The sequence below is a fragment of the Salvelinus fontinalis genome, chromosome 10, assembly GCF_029448725.1.
Source record: "Salvelinus fontinalis isolate EN_2023a chromosome 10, ASM2944872v1, whole genome shotgun sequence".
Taxonomy (NCBI): domain Eukaryota; kingdom Metazoa; phylum Chordata; class Actinopteri; order Salmoniformes; family Salmonidae; genus Salvelinus; species Salvelinus fontinalis.
This window is the reverse complement of record NC_074674.1, coordinates 11997014-12020841: the sequence shown is the minus strand read 5'-3', so window position 1 is coordinate 12020841 and position 23828 is coordinate 11997014. Positions and strand designations below refer to the sequence as shown.

Below are 23828 nucleotides of genomic sequence, written 5' to 3'. Positions count from 1 at the left end.
TGGCCGACCAATCGGCTGCTTAGGACTTCAGGAAGCCATTTCCTGAAATACACACATAAACACATACAAACCCAACACAGAAACTGGGGAATGTAACAGACTCCCAGTCACGGCCGGATGTAATACCGCCTGGAATCGAACCAGGGACTGTAGTGAAACCTCTTGCACTGAGATGCAGTGACCACTGCGCCACAATAACCCCTCTCACAGCAGCACAGCTCTGCCTTAGTACCATTTACATTTACATTTAAGTCATTTAGCAGACACTCTTATCCAGAGCGACTTACAAATTGTACCATAGTACCACACAAACACACACATGAACACACACACACACACTGATTGTGTCCCTCTCCCTCTCCCTCTCTCTCCCTCTCACTTGCTTTCTCTCCTTTTCTCTCTCCCTTTCTGTCTTTTTGTCATCCCTCTTTCCGTTTCATCTTCTACGTCTATCTGCACCCCCCCCCCCCCCCCCCCCCCCCCTCGATCGATGGCAGTAGGGTGAGAGTGCCGGTGAAGCGCCAGTGGGATGTCTGTACTAATTATGATATTGAGAGGAGCCACACAAAAGTGACAGAGGGAGAGATGGAGAAAGTAAGAGGTGAGGGGAAGTTGAGGAATTCACGCTAGTGGTAGTCATAGCGCCTGCCAGAAGGGGGGCAGGGAGGTGTGTGTGGTGTGCGTGTGTGGTGTGTGACAGGATTTTAAGACCCTGAGTCACTTCGAGGGGAAACTGAACCAGACCTGTCTGGACTGACACTTTAAGATTGTCAAAGTAATCCAAAGGCTTTCAGTGCTCTCACTTTGTTGTATATACTAAGAAAAGTCAGTAGGTCCTTGTGAATGGTGCTGGGTTCTGTGTGCGCGAGGATGTGTATGTGTAAGCCAATCCCAAGCCAACTGTGTGGTCCAAGCTATCTGGTGACTCACGAATTGGAGCCTGTTGATTGACAACCCCTTCCTAATGTGCCTTTTCAGCACATCTAGTTTGTGTGTGTGTGTGTGATCTCCCTCCCGTTGTCATAGCAACACCATAAACAGACCATACATGTGTCTATTTTAGCGTAACTATACCTAGCTGTAGGTATATCCTCACTACATACAGTAAATCCTACTATATTAAAAGCAGACATTTTGGAGAGTTCTATAGCAGTTGATACACACACTCTTCAAATACTCACACACAGGGTCAGATCTGATGTACTGTACACACACTGCACGCACGAATGTGCACACACACACACACACAGTACACACAGACAGTACAAACAAACTGGGACTGACATTGCTCTCTGTGGAGCCATGGTTATCTGGAGTGTGTTGGATGACATACCAGAACAGCCAGACAAGGCCAGGGCCAGAGCCATACTAAAGGGCGGATAGATTGATAGGCAGGCAGGCAGGCAAAACAACAACAATGTAGCATCTGTGTCCGCTCTCCTTGAGCGATTACATTCCCTAACCCTGCCAAACCCTTCTATGGTTTCCTCTTATCCCCCTTATATGGAAGAGGCTCTCTCTCTCTTTTACTTCCTCGAAGTTAGCTAAAACATATACTGTTCGTATACTGTATGCACGTTCTGGGTGTAGGTGCAGGCTTTTGTTCCATCCAAGCACTGACACATCCGATTCTCCTAATGAAAGTCTTGAATAAAGACTACAATTAATTTATTAGTAGAATCCACCACGTTACTGGTTGGCCAGAACAAAATATTGCTGTAGCATGTACATTATATCCTGACCTAGAATAGCTCAATGAACGCATCAGTCATGAAACGGAGTGTTTACATAGTCGTAGACATCACAGCATAACTGTTCTCAGATTAGCCTTCTTGGCACAGACTAACACTGATGCTGAATACGCGCCACTGCACATGCTCACGGTCAGTAAATATTTCTACCACGTGTTTTCTAACATCAAATATTTGCCCGGCGATTTTCAGTCCGGCTCAAAACCTCCTCGGCACGTCACAGAACGGCTGTCTGCCTTCAACGTCAGACTGTTGACCCACCTGATGCATGGGTGTCCCCTATCTACGGTTGAACTAAATTGGATAGTTGAATATTGAGTTTTGGGCGGTGGCATTCGCCGTTGTGATCAAAACGTTGCATTGTGAATCATTCAATGCAATCCCAGATAGATGCAGCGCTGAAAAGCCAAAAGCAATAGCAGCTACTTTAAAAACTGGGCTTTTCAAAAAATGTATTTTTTACCGTCAAAATATCCTCCAATGCGTCTGCGAGCAAACCCGCGCCCATTATGTCCATTCTCTACCACCATAGCTGTTCAGTCCTCACTCTGTGTTCGCTCCTGCTATCAACACTTATCCACATCCTGTATGCCAACCGATAAGAAGGCATGCCCTGTGCTGTGGCCTGTGCTGTGGCCTGTGCTGTGGCCTGTGCTGTACCCTGTTCTGTGCCATGTTCTGTGTCGTTCCCTGTGCTGTGTCGTGGTGAACAACCTGGTGAACAGCTGGCTGGGGAACCAAAAACTACAGGGAACAGATTGTGGCACAACACTGAGTCGAGTGCCATAATTGGTTTTGGCCCGAGGCTAGGGGTTAGTTAAATTGTGAGGTATTGAGTTGGACTCTGATAGAAAAATAATCCATAAAAGAACAAATGGGTCACAGGATGGTGGAGTGAATATTGTTTGGCCAGATTGATATGGGTGTTAGCCCAACAAATCAACAGAGGGAGAGAGGCCAAAAGCTTGTGATGTCTGTCACTGGATAATAGGACTACAGCCTAGACCAGAGGCAAATAAAATCACTTCCTTCTAAAATTGTCACACAATAATACAAATCATGTGTGAAGGGAAATATTCCAATACTGTATTTCACAGCACTACATGTAGTCTATTCATCAATGGTTATATGTAATGCATGGTTCGATGTGTAACTAAAGAGAAGCCAGCCCTTACCTTTTGGAGAAATACCAGAATTGGTATGGACCAGGCTTCATTTTGTTTTCACGTGTGTGGAAAAAAATAAGAAAGAATATCTAAACCTCTCTCTCTATCTCTCACTTTTTTCCCTCTGTCTTTCAGAATGCGACCCAGGAGATTGGCGAGGAGGTGGAGGACGGGGTGGTATACACCATCACCCTGCGGAAGGTGCAGATGCTCCACCACCACCACCACCACCCTGGCCACCACGTTGGTGGCAGCGGGGCCATTAAGGGCCAACGCTGGCTCGGTGTGGAGACGGACGCAGCGCTCAGCCTGTATGAGACGTGCAAGGTGCGCACCATCAAGGCAGGCACGCTGGAGAAGCTGGTGGAGTACATGGTGGCGGCGTTCCGGGGCAACGACTCCACCTACGTCACCATCTTCCTCTGCACCTACCGCTCCTTCGCCTCCACCAAGCAGGTCCTGGACCTGCTGCTCAACAGGTGAGTAGAGGGGGAGAGAGGGAGGTAGGGATACATTGGTGCATAAATGGATGGATAGATGGAGGAATTTACGGATGTATGCATGGGTGGATCCATCAGTTGATTGGTGGAAGAATTATAGATGGATGGAAAAGGTGGGTGGATGGAGTGATGCATGGAATGACATGATGAATGGAGGGTGTGGACGAGAGGGTGGAGGAATGAATGTCTTGATACAGGGATGGATATATGAATGGATGGATGGATAGATAGATGACTAACAAACTGATTTCCACTGGTCTAATGTCCATTGCTCGTGTTTCTTGGCCCAAGCAAGTCTCTTCTTCTTATTGGTGTCCTTTAGTAGTGGTTTCTTTGCAGAAATTCGACCATGAAGGCCTGATTCATGCAGTCTCCTCTGAACAGTTGACATTGAGATGTGTCTGTTACTTGAACTCTGTGAAGCATGTATTTGGGCTGCAATCTGAGGTGCAGTTAATTGCCGATTTCTGAGGCTGGTAACTCTAATGAACTTATCCTTTGCAGCAGAGGTAACTCTGAGTCTTCCTTTCCTGTGGCGGTCCTCATGAGAGCCAGTTTCATCATAGCGCTTGATGGTTTTTGCGACTGCACTTGAAAAAGCATTCAAAGTTCTTGAAATTTTCCTCATTGACTGACCTTCATGTCTTAAAGTAACGATGGACTGTCATTTCTCTTTGCTTATTTGAGCTGTTCTTGCCGTAATATGGACTTGGTCTTTTACCGAATAGGGATATCTTCTGTATACCAACCCCACCTTGTTCAGGTATGCCAAGCTCCAGCACCTGCCTGGCTCAGAGGGCCACAGACTGACTCACGATGATCGCACAGATCTGAGGAAGTAAGTCTCTGTCTGACTCAGAAACACATTGTGGACAATACTTCTCTCAAATAGCCTCCTTTTCAACACATAATGTACAGTGACAGGAAACAGAGAAACTTACATCATTTTCACATTTTGTTGCCAGGAATGTGTAATATTTACACCTACAAGACATTATTCTAAGACATAAGAAAGGAAGCCACTTAATCTGTCCTACAAGCTAGTATAGTTGTAGGGTCTTAATTTGATCACTGCTGAGAATTTTATTTTGCTGCAGGAAATGCAGATGAGCTTCATGATTTACATAAATTCACAGAAAACCTGCACTAACACACTGTCATAGTAACAGTATTCCACTTTTAATGTAGCCTCATTTTGACCAGCTAACATCCTACCCACTGATCAAGAAACATTTTGGACTAAACACAGGTCAAATTAAAATCCTACATCTGTGTACCTCTTTTTTTCTCCTGGCCACAGCACTATTCTGCTGACGTAAGCAGTTTTGCCATTATGGACATTGGATATGTTTCTATTCATATTGGTGTTGTACTGCATTACAAAGTGTGTCATCATTGTCCTATAGGTTGTGATCCATATCCTCAGGGCACTTTTTTATGTATATATCTTTCCTGTCCTTCTCTGACTTTAATGTAGCTATTCCCTTTATTTTTCCACTCTCCTTTTTTTTCACTCTCCCATCCTTTTCCTGTACTTGATACACCCCTCTCTTTATGTACTTTATCTTTCCTATCTCTCAACTCCATTTCCCTCTCTTTTTTATTTTTATTTAAGGTAGAAACATTTGCCATCCAAACACGTGTATTTAACCCTCTCCATCGCTCTCTCTCTCTCTCTCGCTCTCTCTCTCGTCCTCTCTCTCTCGCTCTCCATATCTCTCGCTCTCTCTCGCTCTCTCTCGCGCTCTCTCTCTCTCTCTCTCTCTCCACAGCACGATATCCTCCATCTTGGGGGCATGGCTTGACCAGTACTCTGAGGACTACTGGAATCCTCCGGAGTACAGCTGCCTGCGACGTCTCATCTCCTACCTGCACCTCAACTTCCCGGGATCGGACCTGGAACGCCGCGCCTGCAACCTCCTGGCCCACTTCCACCGCCGGCAGCTCCAAGAGCCTGAGTGTGAGTGTAAGACACTCACCTAACCCCCAACTAAACTTATGCACTTTGAACCTTGACCCCAGCTCCTAAACATGGTCATGTAGAGTCCATATAATTTGTATTAGTGGAAGGCCAGAGATGTTTTGAGTGGTACTCCAAATAAGAGAACACTGCTGTTTGTGAATCCCTTTTTGTGTTACAGACAAAACTGTTTGACATGTGTGTGTGACGTGTGTGTGTGTGACGTGTGTGTGACGTGTGTGTGTGTGACGTGTGTGTGACAGTCAGATGCTCCATTAGTCTAAAACACACCTGTATTAGCTTACAACATTTCGATCTATATCTTCAACCAAAGAAATATCTGAGTCTGGTGGCCCTCACTTCACTACATTAAGGATTTTACAAACCCCAGCCGCTCATTTTTTATTTATTTATTTTACCGTTATTTTACCAGGTAAGTTGACTGAGAACACGTTCTCATTTGCAGCAACGACCTGGGGAATAGTTACAGGGGAGAGGAGGGGGATGAATGAGCCAATTGTAAACTGGGGATTATTAGGTGACCATGATGGTTTGAGGGCCAGATTGGGAATTTAGCCAGGACACCGGGGTTAACACCCCTACTCTTACGATAAGTGCCATGGGATCTTTAATGACCTCAGAGAGTCAGGACACCCGTTTAACGTCCCATCCGAAAGACGGCACCCTACACATAAAAAGTGGTGAAAGTGTGTTTGACATAATTAAGCTAATGAGTTGTGATGTCACCCCTCAGTGCTGGACCATGGCGGCTATCCTTTCAACTTATTGGAGGAGAATGGGTACGAGGATGACCGACTGGACTTTCTGAACTTTGACCCGGCGGTGGTGGCCGAGCAGTTCACCCTCATGGACGCGGTAAGATGCCAAAACATTACAAAAACTCAGATTCCCAACAGCACATGTCCTTGTACTAACACCATATCCTTATACAGTATTAACTCGGGTCTATTATTTTCCATTATCATTTTCCACCATTGCACTTTATAGTGTTTAGTTACTTTCTCATTGTTTTCAAAAAGTTTGTGTATTTTTCCGCGCCAGATTTGAACCAAAAATGAAACGCTCTAACTCTGTCCTCTTGTGAGCATTGGAGCCGAGATAGAGTCCTGCACGGGTCAGTTTTTTGGAGCACTGGCCACATCAATTCCAAGCCCCACCGGATAATAAACATCAGGACAGATTTTTCTCCTCAACCCAACCAACCGGCACGGAGTTGTTCAGAGAGCCGATCCGTGACCCGACAAATAACATCAATTCATTGAATTGTTTTTATGACTCCAGAGTAGTAGGCTTTTAGGCTATTGCCATTCCCCGCATGAATTAATTTGTCTGCGTGTCTATTCAATATTTGGATACAAGGAAAACGTACCAAGAATTAAGAACAATAGGCCCGCCTCCTTATTAGCACATTGACAACTTCAAACCCTTTGGAGAAAAAGCCTTCTAATTAGCCTTCTTCTTACGTAAATGAAAGCCTAATAGCCAACATAACAAAACAATGTGTTTGCATTCGATATTGTTCAGATCATCAAACAGTTTCATTGAAACTTAAATGAACAGTTCCAAGAATCAACTAGATTATATGATGAAAAAAATTGCCATAGCTACATTTATTTAGTAGGCTATTTGCTACTCAAACTTTTACCAGCCTCACAGGTTTCAACTTTATATGGCCTGTGTATGGTCCAAATGAACTAAAGACTGAATTAACATACTAATTAACAAATAAATACCTGCTTGCACTATTTATCCATCTACCGGGTCCATCCTCCTTATCCATCCTCCTTGTCCACAATGACTCCAAAATCCTTCCAAACCGGGGTTTTCACTCGCGCAGCACGTTTCCATGATGGTGTAGCCTATTCCACCATCATAACTTTTATTTCTCCTGTTACGTTAGACATTTTCGCGTGAGCTAGGCGTCAGGGAAAATAAGCTTAGCAACATATTGTCGCGTGGTGGAAGGGAATATATAAGCTCTGCAAGTGAACAAATCAGGAATGTTTCAGCACCACACAAATAATGGATAGTTCCCCGCTCCACTCTCTCGCTGCGTGGCTGTCTGCCTCACCGCTCCACCCAGCCTAATGGACATCGCAACACAATTCATCACAACAAGCTCCTGTGTTTGTAAAAAATATATTATCTTGATTTAAAAAAATGTTTTCGAGAATGTTTTCAATCCACCCACCAGTTTATTTTTTTTGCGGGTCAACGGCTGGGAACCGTGGGTATGTGACCTGATGCAGGACTATAAGCCGTGTTCGTTATCTCAGGAAGTGAGGAGAGTCGGAAGAAGTGAGGAGAGACAGAAGACACCGAGGGCTTTATGCCCACTCTGCTGTTGAGTTACCACTCATAAACAAATGTCACTCCAAAGGCTTTCCTACGGACAATTGTTAGGAGACTGGAGTGCAGCAGACACTTTCATCATCCCTCCTTGAAGCCTTCTTAAGTATCTGCCTGCCTCTCTTTTCTCTCTCTCCTGTCCGTGAGAGTGAAAACATGTTAAACTCATCTAAAATACATCACTGGTTGCGACAATAGACCGTTTTGTTTTATAGTTCTTACTCCTCTTTTTCCTCATAGGAGCTCTTTAAGAAGGTGGTCCCCTACCACTGTCTGGGGAGTATCTGGTCGCAGCGGGACAAGAAGGGCAAGGAGCATCTGGCCCCCACCATCCGTGCCACTGTCACACAGTTCAACTGCGTCACCAACTGTGTCATCGCCACCTGCTTGAGCGAGCGTTTGCTCAAACCCACACAGCGGGCCAAACTGGTGGAGCGCTGGATCGAAGTGGCCAGGGTGAGGAGCTGTTGTTAGCAGGAGTTGTTGTTGTTGTGGTTATTGTTGTTGTTGTTGGCATGAGATTCTGAGGTGTCCTTGGCTTCAGTTCCTGCAGAGGCACAGTGTGTGTTGTGTAGCATGATGACTACAGTACCCATAATGCTATGTTCAAAAATATTTATTTGAGTAAAAAAAGTTCTGATGCTTCCCTTTCCTTAATAATACATTGGATTGATATGCCACCGGTGCTTAGTTGGGTTCATTGATATCTCCTTGATATTCATCGTCTTTTTTTCCCTTCAGGAGTGTCGAATCCTGAAGAACTTTTCTTCGCTGCGGGCCATCCTTTCTGCTCTGCAGTGCAACCCGGTCCACCGGCTGAAGAGGACATGGGATGAGGTGTCCAGGGAGAACTTCCGCATCTTCCAAGAGTTGTCAGAAATCTTCTCGGACGAAAATAACCATTCGCTCAGCAGAGAGCTGCTCATCAAGGTAGGATGTGTGTGTGTGTGTGTACAGTACCAGTAAAAAGTTTGGACACACCTAATCATTCAAGAGTTTTTACTTTATTTTGACTATTTTCCACATTGTAGAATAATAGTGAAGACATCAAAACTATTAAATAACACATATGGAATCATGTAGTAACCAAAGACGTGTTAAACAAATCTAGATATTTGAGATTCTTAGTAGCCACCCTTTGCCTTGATGACAGCTTTGCACACTCTTGGCATTCTCTCAACCAACTTCACCTTGAATGCTTTTCCAACTGTCTTGATGCAGTTCCCACATATGCTGAGCACATGTTGGCTGCTTTTCCTTTACTCTGCGGTCCAACTCATCTCAAGCAATCTCAATTGGGTTGAGGTCGGTGATTGTGGAGGCTAGGTCATCTGATGCAGCACTCCATCACTCTTCTTCTTGGTAAATTGCCCTTACACAGCCTGGTAGCCATTGTCCTGTTGAAAAAAAAATGATAGTCCCACTAAACTCAAACCAGATGGGATGGCGTATCGCTGCAGAATGCTGTGGTAGCCATGCTGGTTAAGTGTGCCTTGAATTCTAAACAAATCACAGACAGTGTCACCAGCAAAGCACCATCAAACCACCTCCGTGATTCACGGTGGGAACCACACATGCGGAGGTCATCTGTTCACCTACTCTGCGTCTCACAAAGACACGGCGGTTGGAACCAAAAATCTCAAATTTTGACAGATCTCCACCGGTCTAATGTCCATTGCTCATGTTTCTTGGCCCAAACAAGTCTCTTCTTATTATTGGTGTAATTTAGTAGTGGTTTCTTTGTAGGAATTTGACCATGAAGGCCTGATTCACACAGTCTCCTCTAAACAGTTTATGTTGAGATGTGTCTGTTACTTGAACTCTGTGAAGAATTTATTTGTGCTGCAATTTCTGAGGCTGGTAACTGTAATGAACTTATCTTCTGCAGCAAAGGTAACTCTGGGTCTTCCTTTCCTGTAGCGGTCCTCATGACAGCCAGGTTCTTCATAGCGCTTGATAGTTTTTACAACTGCACTTGAAGAAGCTTTCAAAGTATTTGAAATGTTCTATATTGACTGATCTTCATGTCTTACAGTAATGATGGACTTATGTTTCTCTTTGCTTATTTGAGCTGTTCTTGCCATAATATGGACTTGGTCTTTTACCAAATAGGGCTATATTCTGTTTACCACCCCTACCTTGTCACAACACACCTGATTGGTTCAGACGCATTAAGATGGAAAGAAATTCCACAAATGAACTTTTAACAAGGCACACCTGTTAATTGATATGCATTCCAGGTGACTACCTCCTGAAGCTGGTTGAGAGAATGCCAAGAGTGTGCAAAGCTGTCAACCAGGCAAAGGGTGGCTACTTTGAAGAATCTTAAATATATAATCTATTTTGATTTGTTTAACACTTTTTTGTTTACTACATGATTCCATATGTGTTATTTCATAGTTTTGATGTCTTCACTATTATTCTACTATGTAGAAGAAAAACCCCTGAATGAGTAGGTATGTCCAAACTTTTGACTGGTATTGTATGTTGCGGGCTTTTGGGAAAAAATATATTTGAAAAGTCCAAAAATAAACCTGTTGGAAAAAAATCCCATTGCAATTTAATGCTTTTTTATTGATGGAATTACTAGTCGATGTAAATACGTTTGACCATCATTCTTATCGGTCTACAGGTTCATTTGCATAATATAGTGGAATTAAATTGGCCTGTGGGTGTTTTTGTTGAATACCCACACAACTATCACGCGCGCACAGCATTTAAATGTGTATTTATTATGGATCCCCATTAGCTGCTAGCAGCTACTCTTCCTGGGGTCCAGAAAAATTAAGGCAATTATACATTATAATAGATTCACAACAGATTTCACAACATATTAAGTTTGTATCCTCAGGCCCCCTCTACTACTACATATCTACAATACAAAATCTATGCGCACGTGTGTATAGTGCGTATGTTATCGTGTGTTTGAATGCATGTGTCTGTGCCTATGTTTGTGTCCCCGCTGTTCCATTAGGTGTATTTTTATATGTTTTTTTATCTAATTTTACTGCTTGTGTCAGTCACTTGATGTGGAATAGAGTTCCATGTAGTCATGGCTCTATGTAGTACAGTGCACCTCCCACAGTCTGTTCTGGACTTGGGGACTGTGAAGAGACCTCTGGTGGCATGTGTTGTCGGGTATGCATGGGTGTCCAAGCTGTGTGCCAATAGTTCAAACAGACAGCTCGGTGCATTCAACATATCAATACCTCTCCCAAATACAAGTAGTGATGAAGTCAATCTCTGCTCCACTTTGAGCCAGGAGAGATTTACATGCATATTATTAATGTTAGCTCTTGTGTACATCCAAGGGCCAGCCTTGCTGCCCTGTTCTGAGACAATTGCAATTTTCCTAAGTCCCTCGTTGTGACACCTGACCACACGACTAAACAGTAGTCGAGGTGTGACAGAACTAGGGCCTGTAGGACCTGCCTCATTGATAGTGCTGTTTAGAATGCAGACTGGCTCTTTATTATGGACAGACTTCTCCCCATCCTAGCTACTGTTGTATCAATATGTTTTGACCATAACAGTTTACAATCCAGGGTTACTCCAAGCAGTTTAGTCTCCCCTTGCTCAATTACTGTCACGTGTGCTCCCTCTCCGGCTTCTAGGTCACCAGGCTGCTCGTTATGGCGCACACCTGTCACCATCGTTATGTGCACCTGCGCGTCATCAGACTCATCTGGACTCATCACTTCCCTGATTACCTTCCCCATATATGTCACTCCCTTTGGTTCCTTCCCCAGGCGTCATTGTTTCTGCTCCTGTGTCAGTTATGTGCGTTGTTCGTGTTTCTTATTATTGTATTATGTTGTGTTTTATTTATTTAAACACTCACTCCCTGAACTTGCTTCCCGACTCTCAGCGCACATCGTTACAGAATGACGCCTCACCTAAGGGAAGCATCAGGGAGTGTTTTTTTTTCTGGTGTGAATGATGTCGGGTCCGGGAGCCGCTACAGGCTCTCATACCTCAGACAGATCGCCAGGCTCCCCTGCTACAGCCAGCTCGTCGGGCTTTCATGCCTCAGCCGGATCGCCAGGCTCCCCTGCCTCAGCCGGTCTGTCAAGTTCTTGCGCCCCAGCCGGTGACAGGTTCCCGCGCATCAACAGGGGTGACCTGTCCACTCCTGATCCCCGGGATAGTCTTTTTGATCGGTATCCTGCGGCTGGAGCCGTGCGTCAGAGAGGGGGCACTGTCACGTGTGCTCCCTTTCCGGCCTCTAGGTCACCAGGTTGCTCATTATGGCGCACACCTGTCACCATCATTACACGCACCTGCGCGTCATCAGACTCACCTGGACACCATCACTTCCCTGATTACCCTCCCTATATATGTCACTCCCTTTGGTTCCTTCCCCAGGCGTCATTGTTTCTGTTCCTGTGTCAGTTCTGTGCGTTGTTCGTGTTTGTTATTTTTGTATTATGTTGTGTTTTATTTATTAAAACACTCCCTGAACTTGCTTCCCGACTCTCAGCGCACATCGTTACAATTCCCATGTTATTCATTGCAAGATTTAGTTTAGGTTTAGGGTTTAGTGAATGATTTGTCCAAAATACAATGCTTTTCGTTTTTTAAATATTTAGGACTAACTTATTCCTTGCCACCCATTCGGTCACTAACTGCAGCTCTTTAAGTGTTGCAGTCATTTCAGTCACTATGGTAGCTGACGTGTATAGTGTTGTGTCATCGGCATACATAGACACACTGGCTTTACTCAAAGCTAGTGGCATGTCATTAGTAAAGATTGAAAAAAGGGGCCTAGACAGCTGCCCTGTGGAATTCCTGATTCTACCTGGATTTTGTTGGAGAGGCTTCCATTAAAGAACACCCTCTGTGTTCTGTTAGACAGGTAACGCTTTATCTACAATATACCAGGGGGTGTAAAGCCATAACACATACGTTTTTCCAGCAACAGACTATGCTCGATAATGTCAAAACCCACACTGAAGTCTAACAAAACAGCCCCAACAATCTTTTTATCATCGATTTCTCTCAGCCAGTCATCAGTAATTTGTGTCAGTGCTTGTTGAATGTCCTTCCCAATAAGCGTGCTGAAAGTCTGTCATCAATTTGTTTACTGTAAAATAGCCTTACATGTGGTCCAACACATTTTTTTCCGAAAGTTTACAAAGCGTTTGTAACAGGCTGATTGGTCAGCTATTTGAGCCATTAAAGAGGGCTTTACTATTTTATTTATTTATTTAACCCTTATTTAACTAGGCAAGTCAGTTAAGAACAAATTCTTATTTACAATGAGGGCCTACTATTCTTAGGTAGGGGAATAACTTTTGCTTCCCTCCAGGCCTGAGGGCACACACTTTCTAGTAGGCTTAAATTGAATATATGGCAAATAGGTGTAGCAATATCGTCCACTATTATCCTCAGTAATTTTCCATCCAAGTTGTCAGACCCCGGTGCCTGTCATTGTTGACAGACAACTATCATTTTTTAACCTCTTACAGTTCTTGTCTTTCATAATTTGGTCAGATATACTTGGATGTGTAGTGTCAGCATTTGTTGCTGGCATGTCATGCCTAAGTTTGCTAATCTTGACAATTAAACAATAATTTAAATAGTTGGCAATATCAGTGGGTTTTGTGAGGAATGAGCCATCTGATTCAATGAATGATGGAGCGGAGTTTGCCTTTTTGCCACAAATTTCATTTAAGGTGCTCCAAAGCTTTTTACTATCATTCTTTATGTCCTTTATCTTTGTTTCATAGTGTAGTTTCTATTTCTTTTTTTCAATGATTTCAGTGATATGATTTTTTCATTACGTTTTCAAATTGGTTGTACAGCCAGACCTATTTGCCATTGATTTTGTCTCATCCCTCTCAACCATACAATTGCTCAATTCCTCATCAATCCACAGGGATTTGACAGTTTACAGTCATTTTCTTAATGGGTGCATGCTTATTAGTAACTGGAATAAGCAATTTCATAAATGTGTAAAGTGAAGCGTCTGGTTGCTCCTCATTACACACCATGTACCAACAAATATTATTTACATCAACAACATAGGGATCGCTACAAAACGTATTGTATGACCTCTTATACACTGTATTAGGCCCAGCCTTTGGAACTTTGGTTTTCCTAGATATGGCTACTACATTGTAATCACTACCTACGATGGATTTGGATACTGCTTTCAAACAAATTTCTGCAGCATTAGTAAAGATGTGATCAATACATGTCGATGATTTCATTCCTGTGCTATTTATAACTACTCTGGTAGGTTGATTGATAACCTGAACTAGGTTGCAGGGACTAGTTACAGTTTGAAGCTGTCTCTTGAGTGGGCAACATGATGAAAGCCAGTCAATATTTAAATGCCTCTATATATATATACCTCTATTGATATCACATACATTATCAAGCATTTCACACATGTTATCCAGATACTGACTGTTAGCACTTGGTGGTCTACAGAGACTATATTGAGCATACAGAGCCTATTTTGAGCCGGATTTCTCCTGCAGCTCCTCAGGAGGTTGATGCTGGAGTAAAACGTGCTTTTATAAGCCCATTCATTGCCCAACAATTTCAAACGCAATCGCCTGTTGAAAATTGTTTCTATACATGCTCAGGCGCGCACTTCCTCAACATTGTCATAACAGAGAAACCAGACACATGCTCATTGCCCACGTGGGGCGCTCCAAACAAAAGGCAAATGAACAAATTACAAATCTCGTAAATTATTGTTATGAAATCAACCAAAACTTCTCACAAGTGTAGCAGCTTGTGAACTCTCCAAAAAAACGTTTCCACTCCAAGAATGAGAATGGCAAATGACTGTAATTAATACACGCATTAACATAAATGAATGTAACCAAATGATCAGGATAAACGGTACATTTACTACTGGTGACATGTGTAATGGGGGATAGATTTTTTTTTAAATCAAAGGGCAAACAATTCACAAAATTAAACAATGAATGCGCAAGAATTGGAGGGAGACAGCTGAGCCCTTCTGGAGAACGACTCGCCTATATCACCACACACCCCTCCCCCTCTTCTTGTCTCTCAAGACACATTATCTTCACACATATTTTAAAGATGCTTTTCACTGATAGCCGAAAGTCAATAATCAGCTAGGCCTATTGTTACGTGCGCTGCCCAAATTGTGGGCTTCCCAAATATACATAGGCCTACGAGCTTGTGATTTGAAACAATCCACAGCAAATTTTTAAAAAGAAGCGATTGATCCTCTATTCTTCTGTGGCTAAGTAATGCTTTCTGGTGAAGTATTTTGAATGATTTTATTTATAGACACGATTCTATGTATAGTCAGGAGTAATTATATCATTTTGGCTAATTTATTTCCATTTACTTCCTTATTGGACACACCGCTATGACATTTCTCTCCTGTTCTATTGGTTTTCATATTTATTTTGTTGTCCAGAAGCCAAAGGAACAATCCCAGTCATATTACCTCTTTCTAAGTTTATAACAGAGATTTTTTTATCTCTTTCACTTATGGAACCGCTATCAGGTGCGCTGTTTAGAATGGTGTTTTCCCAGGTGCGCTGCTTAGAATGGTGTTTTCCCAGGTGTTCTGTTCAGAATGGTGTTTTCCCAGGTGCGCTGTTTAGAATGGTGTTTTCCCAGGTGAGCTGTTTAGAATGGTGTTTTCCCAGATGCGCTGTTTAGAATGGTGATTTCCCAGGTGCGCTGTTTAGAATGGTGTTTTCCCAGGTGTTCTGTTTAGAATGCTATTTTCCCAGGTGAGCTGTTTAGAATGGTGTTTTCCCAGGTGCGCTGTTTAAAATGGTATTTTCCCAGGTGTTCTGTTTAGAATGGTGTTTTCCCAGATGCGCTGTTTAGAATGGTGTTTTCCCAGATGCGCTGTTTAGAATGGTGTTTTCCCAGGTGCGCTGTTTAAAATGGTGTTTTCCCAGGTGAGCTGTTTAGAATGGTGTTTTCCCAGATGCGCTGTTTAGAATGGTGTTTTCCCAGGTGCACTGTTTAAAATGGTATTTTCCCAGGTGTTCTGTTTAGAATGGTGTTTTCCCAGATGCGCTGTTTAGAATGGTGTTTTCCCAGGTGCACTGTTTAAAATGGTATTTTCCCAGGTGTTCTGTTTAAAATGGTGTTTTCCCAGGTGGTGTGTTTAGAATGGTGTTTTCCCAGATGCGCTGTTTAGAATGGCTTTTTCCCAGGTGTTCTGTTTAGAAAGGTATTTTCCCAGGTGTTCTGTTTAGAATGGATTTTCCCAGGTGTTCTGTTAAGAATGGTATTTTCCCAGGTGCGCTGTTTAGAATGGTATTTTCCCAGATGAGCTGTTTAGAATGGTGTTTTCCCAGATGCGCTGTTTAGAATGGTGATTTCCCAGGTGCGCTGTTTAGAATGGTGTTTTCCCAGGTGTTCTGTTTAGAATGCTATTTTCCCAGGTGAGCTGTTTAGAATGGTGTTTTCCCAGGTGCGCTGTTTAAAATGGTATTTTCCCAGGTGTTCTGTTTAGAATGGTGTTTTCCCAGATGCGCTGTTTAGAATGGTGTTTTCCCAGATGCGCTGTTTAGAATGGTGTTTTCCCAGGTGCGCTGTTTAAAATGGTGTTTTCCCAGGTGAGCTGTTTAGAATGGTGTTTTCCCAGATGCGCTGTTTAGAATGGTGTTTTCCCAGGTGCACTGTTTAAAATGGTATTTTCCCAGGTGTTCTGTTTAGAATGGTGTTTTCCCAGATGCGCTGTTTAGAATGGTGTTTTCCCAGGTGCACTGTTTAAAATGGTATTTTCCCAGGTGTTCTGTTTAAAATGGTGTTTTCCCAGGTGGTGTGTTTAGAATGGTGTTTTCCCAGATGCGCTGTTTAGAATGGCTTTTTCCCAGGTGTTCTGTTTAGAAAGGTATTTTCCCAGGTGTTCTGTTTAGAATGGATTTTCCCAGGTGTTCTGTTAAGAATGGTATTTTCCCAGGTGCGCTGTTTAGAATGGTATTTTCCCAGGTGTTCTGTTTAGAATGGTGTTTTCCCAGGTGCGCTGTTTAGAGTGGTGTTTTCCCAGGTGCGCTGTTTAGAGTGGTGTTTTCCCAGGTGCGCTGTTTAGAATGGTATTTTCCCAGGTGCGCTGCTTAGAATGGTGTTTTCCCAGGTGCACTGTTTAAAATGGTGTTTTCCCAGGTGTTCTGTTTAGAATGGTGTTTTCCCAGATGCGCTGTTTAGAATGGTGTTTTCCCAGGTGCGCTGTTTAAAATGGTATTTTCCCAGGTGCGCTGTTTAGAGTGGTGTTTTCCCAGGTGCACTGTTTAGAATGGTATTTTCCCAGGTGCGCTGTTTAGAATGGTATTTTCCCAGGTGCGCTGCTTAGAATGGTGTTTCCCCAGGTGTTCTGTTCAGAATGGTGTTTTCCCAGGTGCGCTGTTTAAAATGGTGTTTTCCCAGGTGAGCTGTTTAGAATGGTGTTTTCCCAGATGCGCTGTTTAGAATGGTGTTTTCCAAGGTGCGCTGTTTAAAATGGTATTTTCCCAGGTGTTCTGTTTAGAATGGTGTTTTCCCAGATGCGCTGTTTAGAATGGTGTTTTCCCAGATGCGCTGTTTAGAATGGTGTTTTCCCAGGTGCACTGTTTAAAATTGTATTTTCCCAGGTGTTCTGTTTAAAATTGTGTTTTCCCAGATGGTCTGTTTAGAATGGTGTTTTCCCAGATGGTCTGTTTAGAATGGTGTTTTCCCCAGGTGTTCTGTTTAGAAAGGTATTTTCCCAGGTGTTCTGTTTAGAAAGGTATTTTCCCAGGTGTTCTGTTTAGAATGGTATTTTCCCAGGTGTTCTGTTTAGAATGGTATTTTCCCAGGTGCGCTGTTTAGAATGGTATTTTCCCAGGTGCGCTGTTTAGCATGGTATTTTCCCAGGTGTTCTGTTTAGAATGGTGTTTTCCCAGGTGCGCTGTTTAGAATGGTGTTTTCCCAGGTGCGCTGTTTAGAATGGTGTTTTCCCAGGTGCGCTGTTTAGAATGGTGTTTCCCAGGTGCGCTGTTTAGAATGGTGTTTTCCCTAGGTGCGCTGTTTAGAATGGTGTTTTCCCCAGGTGCGCTGTTTAGAATGGTGTTTTCCCAGGTGCGCTGTTTAGAATGGTGTTTTCCCAGGTGCGCTGTTTAGAATGGTGTTTTCCCAGGTGCGCTGTTTAGAATGGTGTTGTCCCAGGTGCGCTGTTTAGAATGGTGTTTTCCCAGGTGCGCTGTTTAGAATGGTGTTTTCCCAGGTGCGCTGTTTAGAATGGTGTTTTCCCAGGTGCGCTGTTTAGAATGGTGTTTTCTCAGGTGCTCTGTTTAGAATGGTGTTTTCCCAGGTGCGCTGTTTCGAAATGTGTTTTCCCAGGTGCGCTGTTTAGAATGGTGTTTTACCAGGTGCGCTGTTTAAAATTGTGTTTTCCCAGGTGAGCTGTTTAGAATGGTGTTTTCCCAGATGCGCTGTTTAGAATGGTGTTTTCCCAGGTGCACTGTTTAAAATGGTATTTTCCCAGGTGTTCTGTTTAGAATGGTGTTTTCCCAGGTGCACTGTTTAAAATGGTGTTTTCCCAGGTGTTCTGTTTAAAATGGTATTTTCCCAGGTGGTCTGTTTAGAATGGTGTTTTCCCAGATGCGCTGTTTAGAATGGCTTTTTCCCAGGTGTTCTGTTTAGAAAGGTATTTTCCCAGGTGTTCTGTTTAGAATGGTATTTTCCCAGGTGTTCTGTTTAGAATGGTATTTTCCCAGGTGCGCTGTTTAGAATGGTATTTTCCTAGGTGTTCTGTTTAGAATGGTGTTTTCCCAGGTGCGCTTTTTAGAATGGTGTTTTCCCAGGTGCGCTGTTTAGAATGGTGTTTTCCCAGGTGCGCTGTTTAGAATGGTGTTTTCCCAGGTGCGCTGTTTAGAATGGTGTTTTCCCCAGGTGCGCTGTTTAGAATGGTGTTTTCCCCAGGTGCGCTGTTTAGAATGGTCTTTTCCCAGGTGCGCTGTTTAGAATGGTCTTTTCCCAGGTGCGCTGTTTAGAATGGTCTTTTCCCAGGTGCGCTGTTTAGAATGGTCTTTTCCCAGGTGCGCTGTTTAGAATGGTCTTTTCCCAGGTGCGCTGTTTAGAATGGTCTTTTCCCAGGTGCGCTGTTTAGAATGGTGTTTTCCCAGGTGCGCTGTTTAGAATGGTCTTTTCCCAGGTGCGCTGTTTAGAATGGTCTTTTCCCAGGTGCGCTGTTTAGAATGGTGTTTTCCCAGGTGCGCTGTTTAGAATGGTGTTTTCCCAGGTGCGCTGTTTAGAATGGTGTTTTCCCAGGTGCTCTGTTTAGAATGGTGTTTTCCCAGGTGCTCTGTTTAGAATGGTGTTTTCCCAGGTGCTCTGTTTAGAATGGTGTTTTCCCAGGTGCTCTGTTTAGAATGGTGTTTTCCCAGGTGCTCTGTTTAGAATGGTGTTTTCCCAGGTGGTCTGTTTAGATTGGTGTTTTCCCGCGAATCGCCTTATGGCAAAGGTTTGAAAATGACCTTTTATTGGCTGCTTCATTACATGAGTTGTTGAGATGCATTACCTTAACATCCTGTTAAGATGCATTACCGTAATCTAAATGTGATCTCTGTCATTCTGAGCATCGTGGGTTATGCACCCAATGCATATGGGTCATTTTCTTTTTTTCAAATGGCCGGTAAATTAAAATCTTCCCGGTCACGTTGTCTGGTGCCACATTTTCCTAACAGAAACCCTGGCGCACCTGTATGTGTGTGCGTGCATGTGCATGCATTATGTATTTGGGGGGCAGAATCAATAAAGCATGAATAAATATGTTATACACACACACACACACACACACTGCTCTGATCACAGTAGGCTAAGATGGAGTCAACTTTTAGGCAGTTGAGTGATATGATTTCCTTTGTGTGGGGTCACACCCCTCTAGGACTACACACACACACTGATGGTGTCATCACTCACGATCAGACAATACACTACCCTGCAGTAAGTAGCAGAATAGGGTAACTAATAGGCCGTGTGACGTGTGATGCGTTTGGTGCCCAAAAAAGGGCATTATGAAATTAATTTGTGACGCATAAAAACAAGACTTTATTCAGGTAGTTGAATGGACAGCAATACAATTTCTCCACCATCAAATTAAAAAACAAAGTATGGAATTCTGTCGTCAGGAGTTTTCTATCTTAATGAAATATCTTGGTGAAATGTCTGGTCATCGTCCCTATGAGAAGAGTTCTTACCTAACAATGTATAGCGCTTTGTGCACTTGGGAACATGATTAATTTAGCTAATCCATTATCAACTGTTATGTAACAGAACAGAATAGAACAGAACGATATAAAGGGCAGGTCATGGGTGGTTGGTCTTTACTTGGACGTGGGGGTGTGTTTGTTTGGATGGATAGTAACTTAGCCCGCTTACGTACACATAGATCTCAAACCCTAACATTCCCCAAATTCCAAAGCACACACACACACAGATGTCAGGGCATCTAGAGGTAGCCGTTATGTGTGTATTAAGGATGGGTAGGTGTGTTATTGGGGGATGGGGAACCCCCCAGTGACATCATAGCATGGTGGTAGGCTGTGCCAGTTGGGGATATCCCTACTCTGCCTGTTCCTCTGAAGTAGAATGTGGGAGTCTGTATGTTTACCGTTTCATAGCTTGATAAAGGACAGGACGCATTCCAGGAAAAAGTGTCTATTCTTCCATTTAATTAACCGTGTTTAACCAAACAAAAACAGAGGCCGGTGTTATTTGATCGCTGAAATAGGGGCTTAGCCATTTGATCTCACTGTGTTTTTGTTGTCGGTTCTTCTCTCTGTCTAGGAGGGCACGTCCAAATTTGCCACCCTGGAAATAAACCCCAAACGAGCCCAGAAGAGACAGCAGCAACCCCGAGACCTGGTAAGGACATTAAGATAGAGGGAATGCAACAAAGGAGGGGGAGATGGACTGGACAGAGAGAGAGAGAGAGATAAAGGACTAAAAAGATTGATGAGGAAGATAGAAAAAGTGGCTTTAGGGAAATGGAGGATGACATGAAAAGCAGGGAGGGAGCGAAGAGAGAAATTAAATGACCTGGCGGACAGATTTAAAGAGAGAAGAGGGCAGGAGAAGAGAGTAAAGGGGAGCTCAGAAAATGAAAGTGAAAGCGTGACAGTCAGAGAGATGAAGAGAGAGAGGGAAAAGAGAGAGAAGACAGAGAGAAAGACAGGGAAAGAGAGAAGGGAGAGAGAGATAGAGATATACAGTTGAAGTCGGAAGTTTACATACACTTGGGTTGGAGTCATCCAAACTCATTTTTCAACCACTCCACAAATTTCTTGTTAACAAACTATAGTTTTGGCAAGTCGGTTAGGACATCTACTTTGCATGACACAAGTAATTTTTCCAACAATTGTTTACAGACAGAATATTTCACTTATTATTTACTGTATCACAATTCCAGTGGGTCAGAAGTTTAGATACACTAAGTTGACTGTGCCTTTAAACAGCTTGGAAAATTCCAGAAAATTATGTCATGGCTTTAGAAGCTTCTGATAGGCTAATTGACATAATTTGAGTCAATTGGAGGTGTACCTGTGGATGTGTTTCAAGGCCTACCTTCAAACTCAGTGCCCCATTGCTTGACATCATGGGAAAATCAAAAGAAATCAGCCAAGACCTCAGAAAAAAGATTGTAGACCTCCACAAGTCTGGTTCATCCTTGGGAGTAATTTCCAAACGCCTGAAGGTACCACGTTCACGCCTGAAGGTACCACGTAACAAACAATAGTACGCAAGTATAAACACCATGGGACCACGCAGCCGTCATACCGCCCAGGAAGGAGACGCGTTCTGTTTCCTGGAGATGAACATACTTTGGTGCAAATTAATCCCGGAACAACAGTAAAGGACCTCGTGAAGATGCTGGAGGAAACAGGTACAAAAGTATCTATATCCACAGTAAAACGAGTCCTATATCGACATAACCTGAAAGGCCACTCGGCAAGGAAGAAGCCACTGCTCCAAAACCGCCATAAAAAAGCCAGACTACGGTTTGCAACTGCACATGGGGACAAAGATCGTACTTTTTGGAGAAATGTACAAAAATAGAACTGTTTGGCCATAATGACCATCGTTATGTTTGGAGAATAAAGAGGGAGGCGTGCAAGCCGAAGAACACCATTCCAACCGTGAAGCACGGGGGTGGCAGAATCATGTTGTGGGGGTGCTTTGCTGCAGGAGGGACTGGTGCACTTCACAAAATAGATGGCATCATGAGGAAAGAAAATTATGTGGACATATTGAGCAACATCTCAAGACATCAGTCAGGATGTTAAAGCTTGGTCGCAAATAGGTCTTCCAAATGGACAATGACCCCAAACATACTTCCAAAGTTGTGGCAAAATGGCTTTAGGACAACAAAGTCAAGGTATTGGAGTGGCCATTACAAAGCCCTGACCTCAATCCTATAGAAAATTTGTGGGCAGAACTGAAAAGCGTGTGCGAGCAAGGAGGCCTAGAAACCTGACTCGGATACACCAGCTCTGTCAGGAGGAATGGGCCAAAATTCAAGCTTGTGGAAGGCTACCCGAAACGTTTGACCCAAGTTACACTCATTTGGTAGCATTGCCTTTAAATTGTTTATGTAAACTTCTGACCCACTGGAAATGTGATGAAAGAAATAAAAGCTGAAATAAATCATTCTCTCTACTATTATTCTGACATTTCACATTCTTAAAATGAACTGGTGATCCTAACTGACCTAAGACAGGGAATTGTTACTTTAAATGTCAGGAATTGTGAAAAACTGAGTTTAAATGTATTTGGCTAAGGTGTATGTCAACTTCCGACTTCAACTGTCTGTTTCAAGAGACAGATAGGGAGAGAGAGAAGGAGGTGCCAGATGTAATGAAAGCACTCCCATCTTGCCCCTATAGATAAGACTGGCGGGGGTAATTTGGTTTTGTCAATTAGCGCTCCAGCGGGTAAGAGCCATCAAACAGAAAACAAGCAGCCCCTCTTTCTGTCCTCACTGAACTCTGCTGACGCATTCACTTTAACACACACACACACACACACACACACACACACACACACACACACACACACACACACACACACACACACACAAACACACAGGTGTGCATAGTCATTCATAGACAAACACACATACACAAACAGAACGCTCTCCTCTTGCCCTTTCACTCTCACTTGTCTTCTCCACTTTAAAATCACTCTCTTTGAAATTGGCCCACTTTGTAGCAAATGACTGTCATGGATGCATCTAATGTAGATAGCTTAGAGGAGCAGTATTTTTATTTTCAAAATGAAGGGGTTCATAGTTATTTGCTCTCTCTCTGTGGTGGATAGAAGGGAGACACACCTCTCTAGTGGTTATTTATGGAATCACTCTTACTGGCAAAAGGCTCACAGCTCAATCTACAGTCGTGGCCAAAAGTTTTGAGAATGACACAAATATTAATTTCCACAAAGTTTGCTGCTTCAGTGTCTTTAGATATTTTTGTCAGATGTTACTATGGAATACTGAAGCATAATTACAAGCATTTCATAAGTGCCAAAGGCTTTTATTGACAATTACTTGAAGTTGATGCAAAGAGTCAATATTTGCAGTGTTGACCCTTCTTTTTCAAGACCTCTGCAATCCGCCCTGGCATGCTGTCAATTAACTTCTGGGCCACATCCTGACTGATGGCAGCCCATTCTTGCATAATCAATGCTTGGAGTTTGTCAGAATTTGTGGGTTTTTGTTTGTCCACCCACCTCTTGAGGATTGATCACAAGTTCTCAATGGGATTAAGGTCTGGGGAGTTCGATGTTTTGTTCCCCGAGCCACTTAGCTATCACTTTTGCCTTATGGCAAGGTGCTCCATCATGCTGGAAAAGGCATTGTTCGTCACCAAACTGTTCCTGGATGGTTGGGAGAAGTTGCTCTCTGAGGATGTGTTGGTACCATTCTTTATTCATGGCTGTGTTCTTATGCAAAATTGTGAGTGAGCCCACTCTCTTGGCTGAGAAGCAACCCCACACATGAATTGTCTCAGGATGCTTTACTGTTGGCATGACACAAGACTGATGGTAGCGCTCAACTTGTCTTCTCCGGACAAGCTTTTTTCCGGATGCCCCAAACAATCGGAAAGGGGAT

The 23828-nt window shown here is 43.3% G+C and overlaps 1 protein-coding gene across 3 annotated transcripts in view; it reads left to right on the top strand.

Annotated features, from left to right (window-relative positions):
• The window catches only part of LOC129863631 (ral guanine nucleotide dissociation stimulator-like), a 98021-nt gene that overhangs the window by 63555 nt on the left and 10638 nt on the right, over positions 1-23828 (top strand). For all 3 annotated transcript variants that reach the window (XM_055935754.1, XM_055935753.1, XM_055935752.1), the window contains exons 2-8: positions 3053-3396; positions 4181-4255; positions 5190-5377; positions 6132-6253; positions 7988-8203; positions 8489-8677; positions 20507-20584. In XM_055935754.1, the coding sequence (XP_055791729.1) occupies positions 3053-3396; positions 4181-4255; positions 5190-5377; positions 6132-6253; positions 7988-8203; positions 8489-8677; positions 20507-20584 (1212 nt within the window). The remainder of the gene's footprint in view (positions 1-3052; positions 3397-4180; positions 4256-5189; positions 5378-6131; positions 6254-7987; positions 8204-8488; positions 8678-20506; positions 20585-23828) is intronic.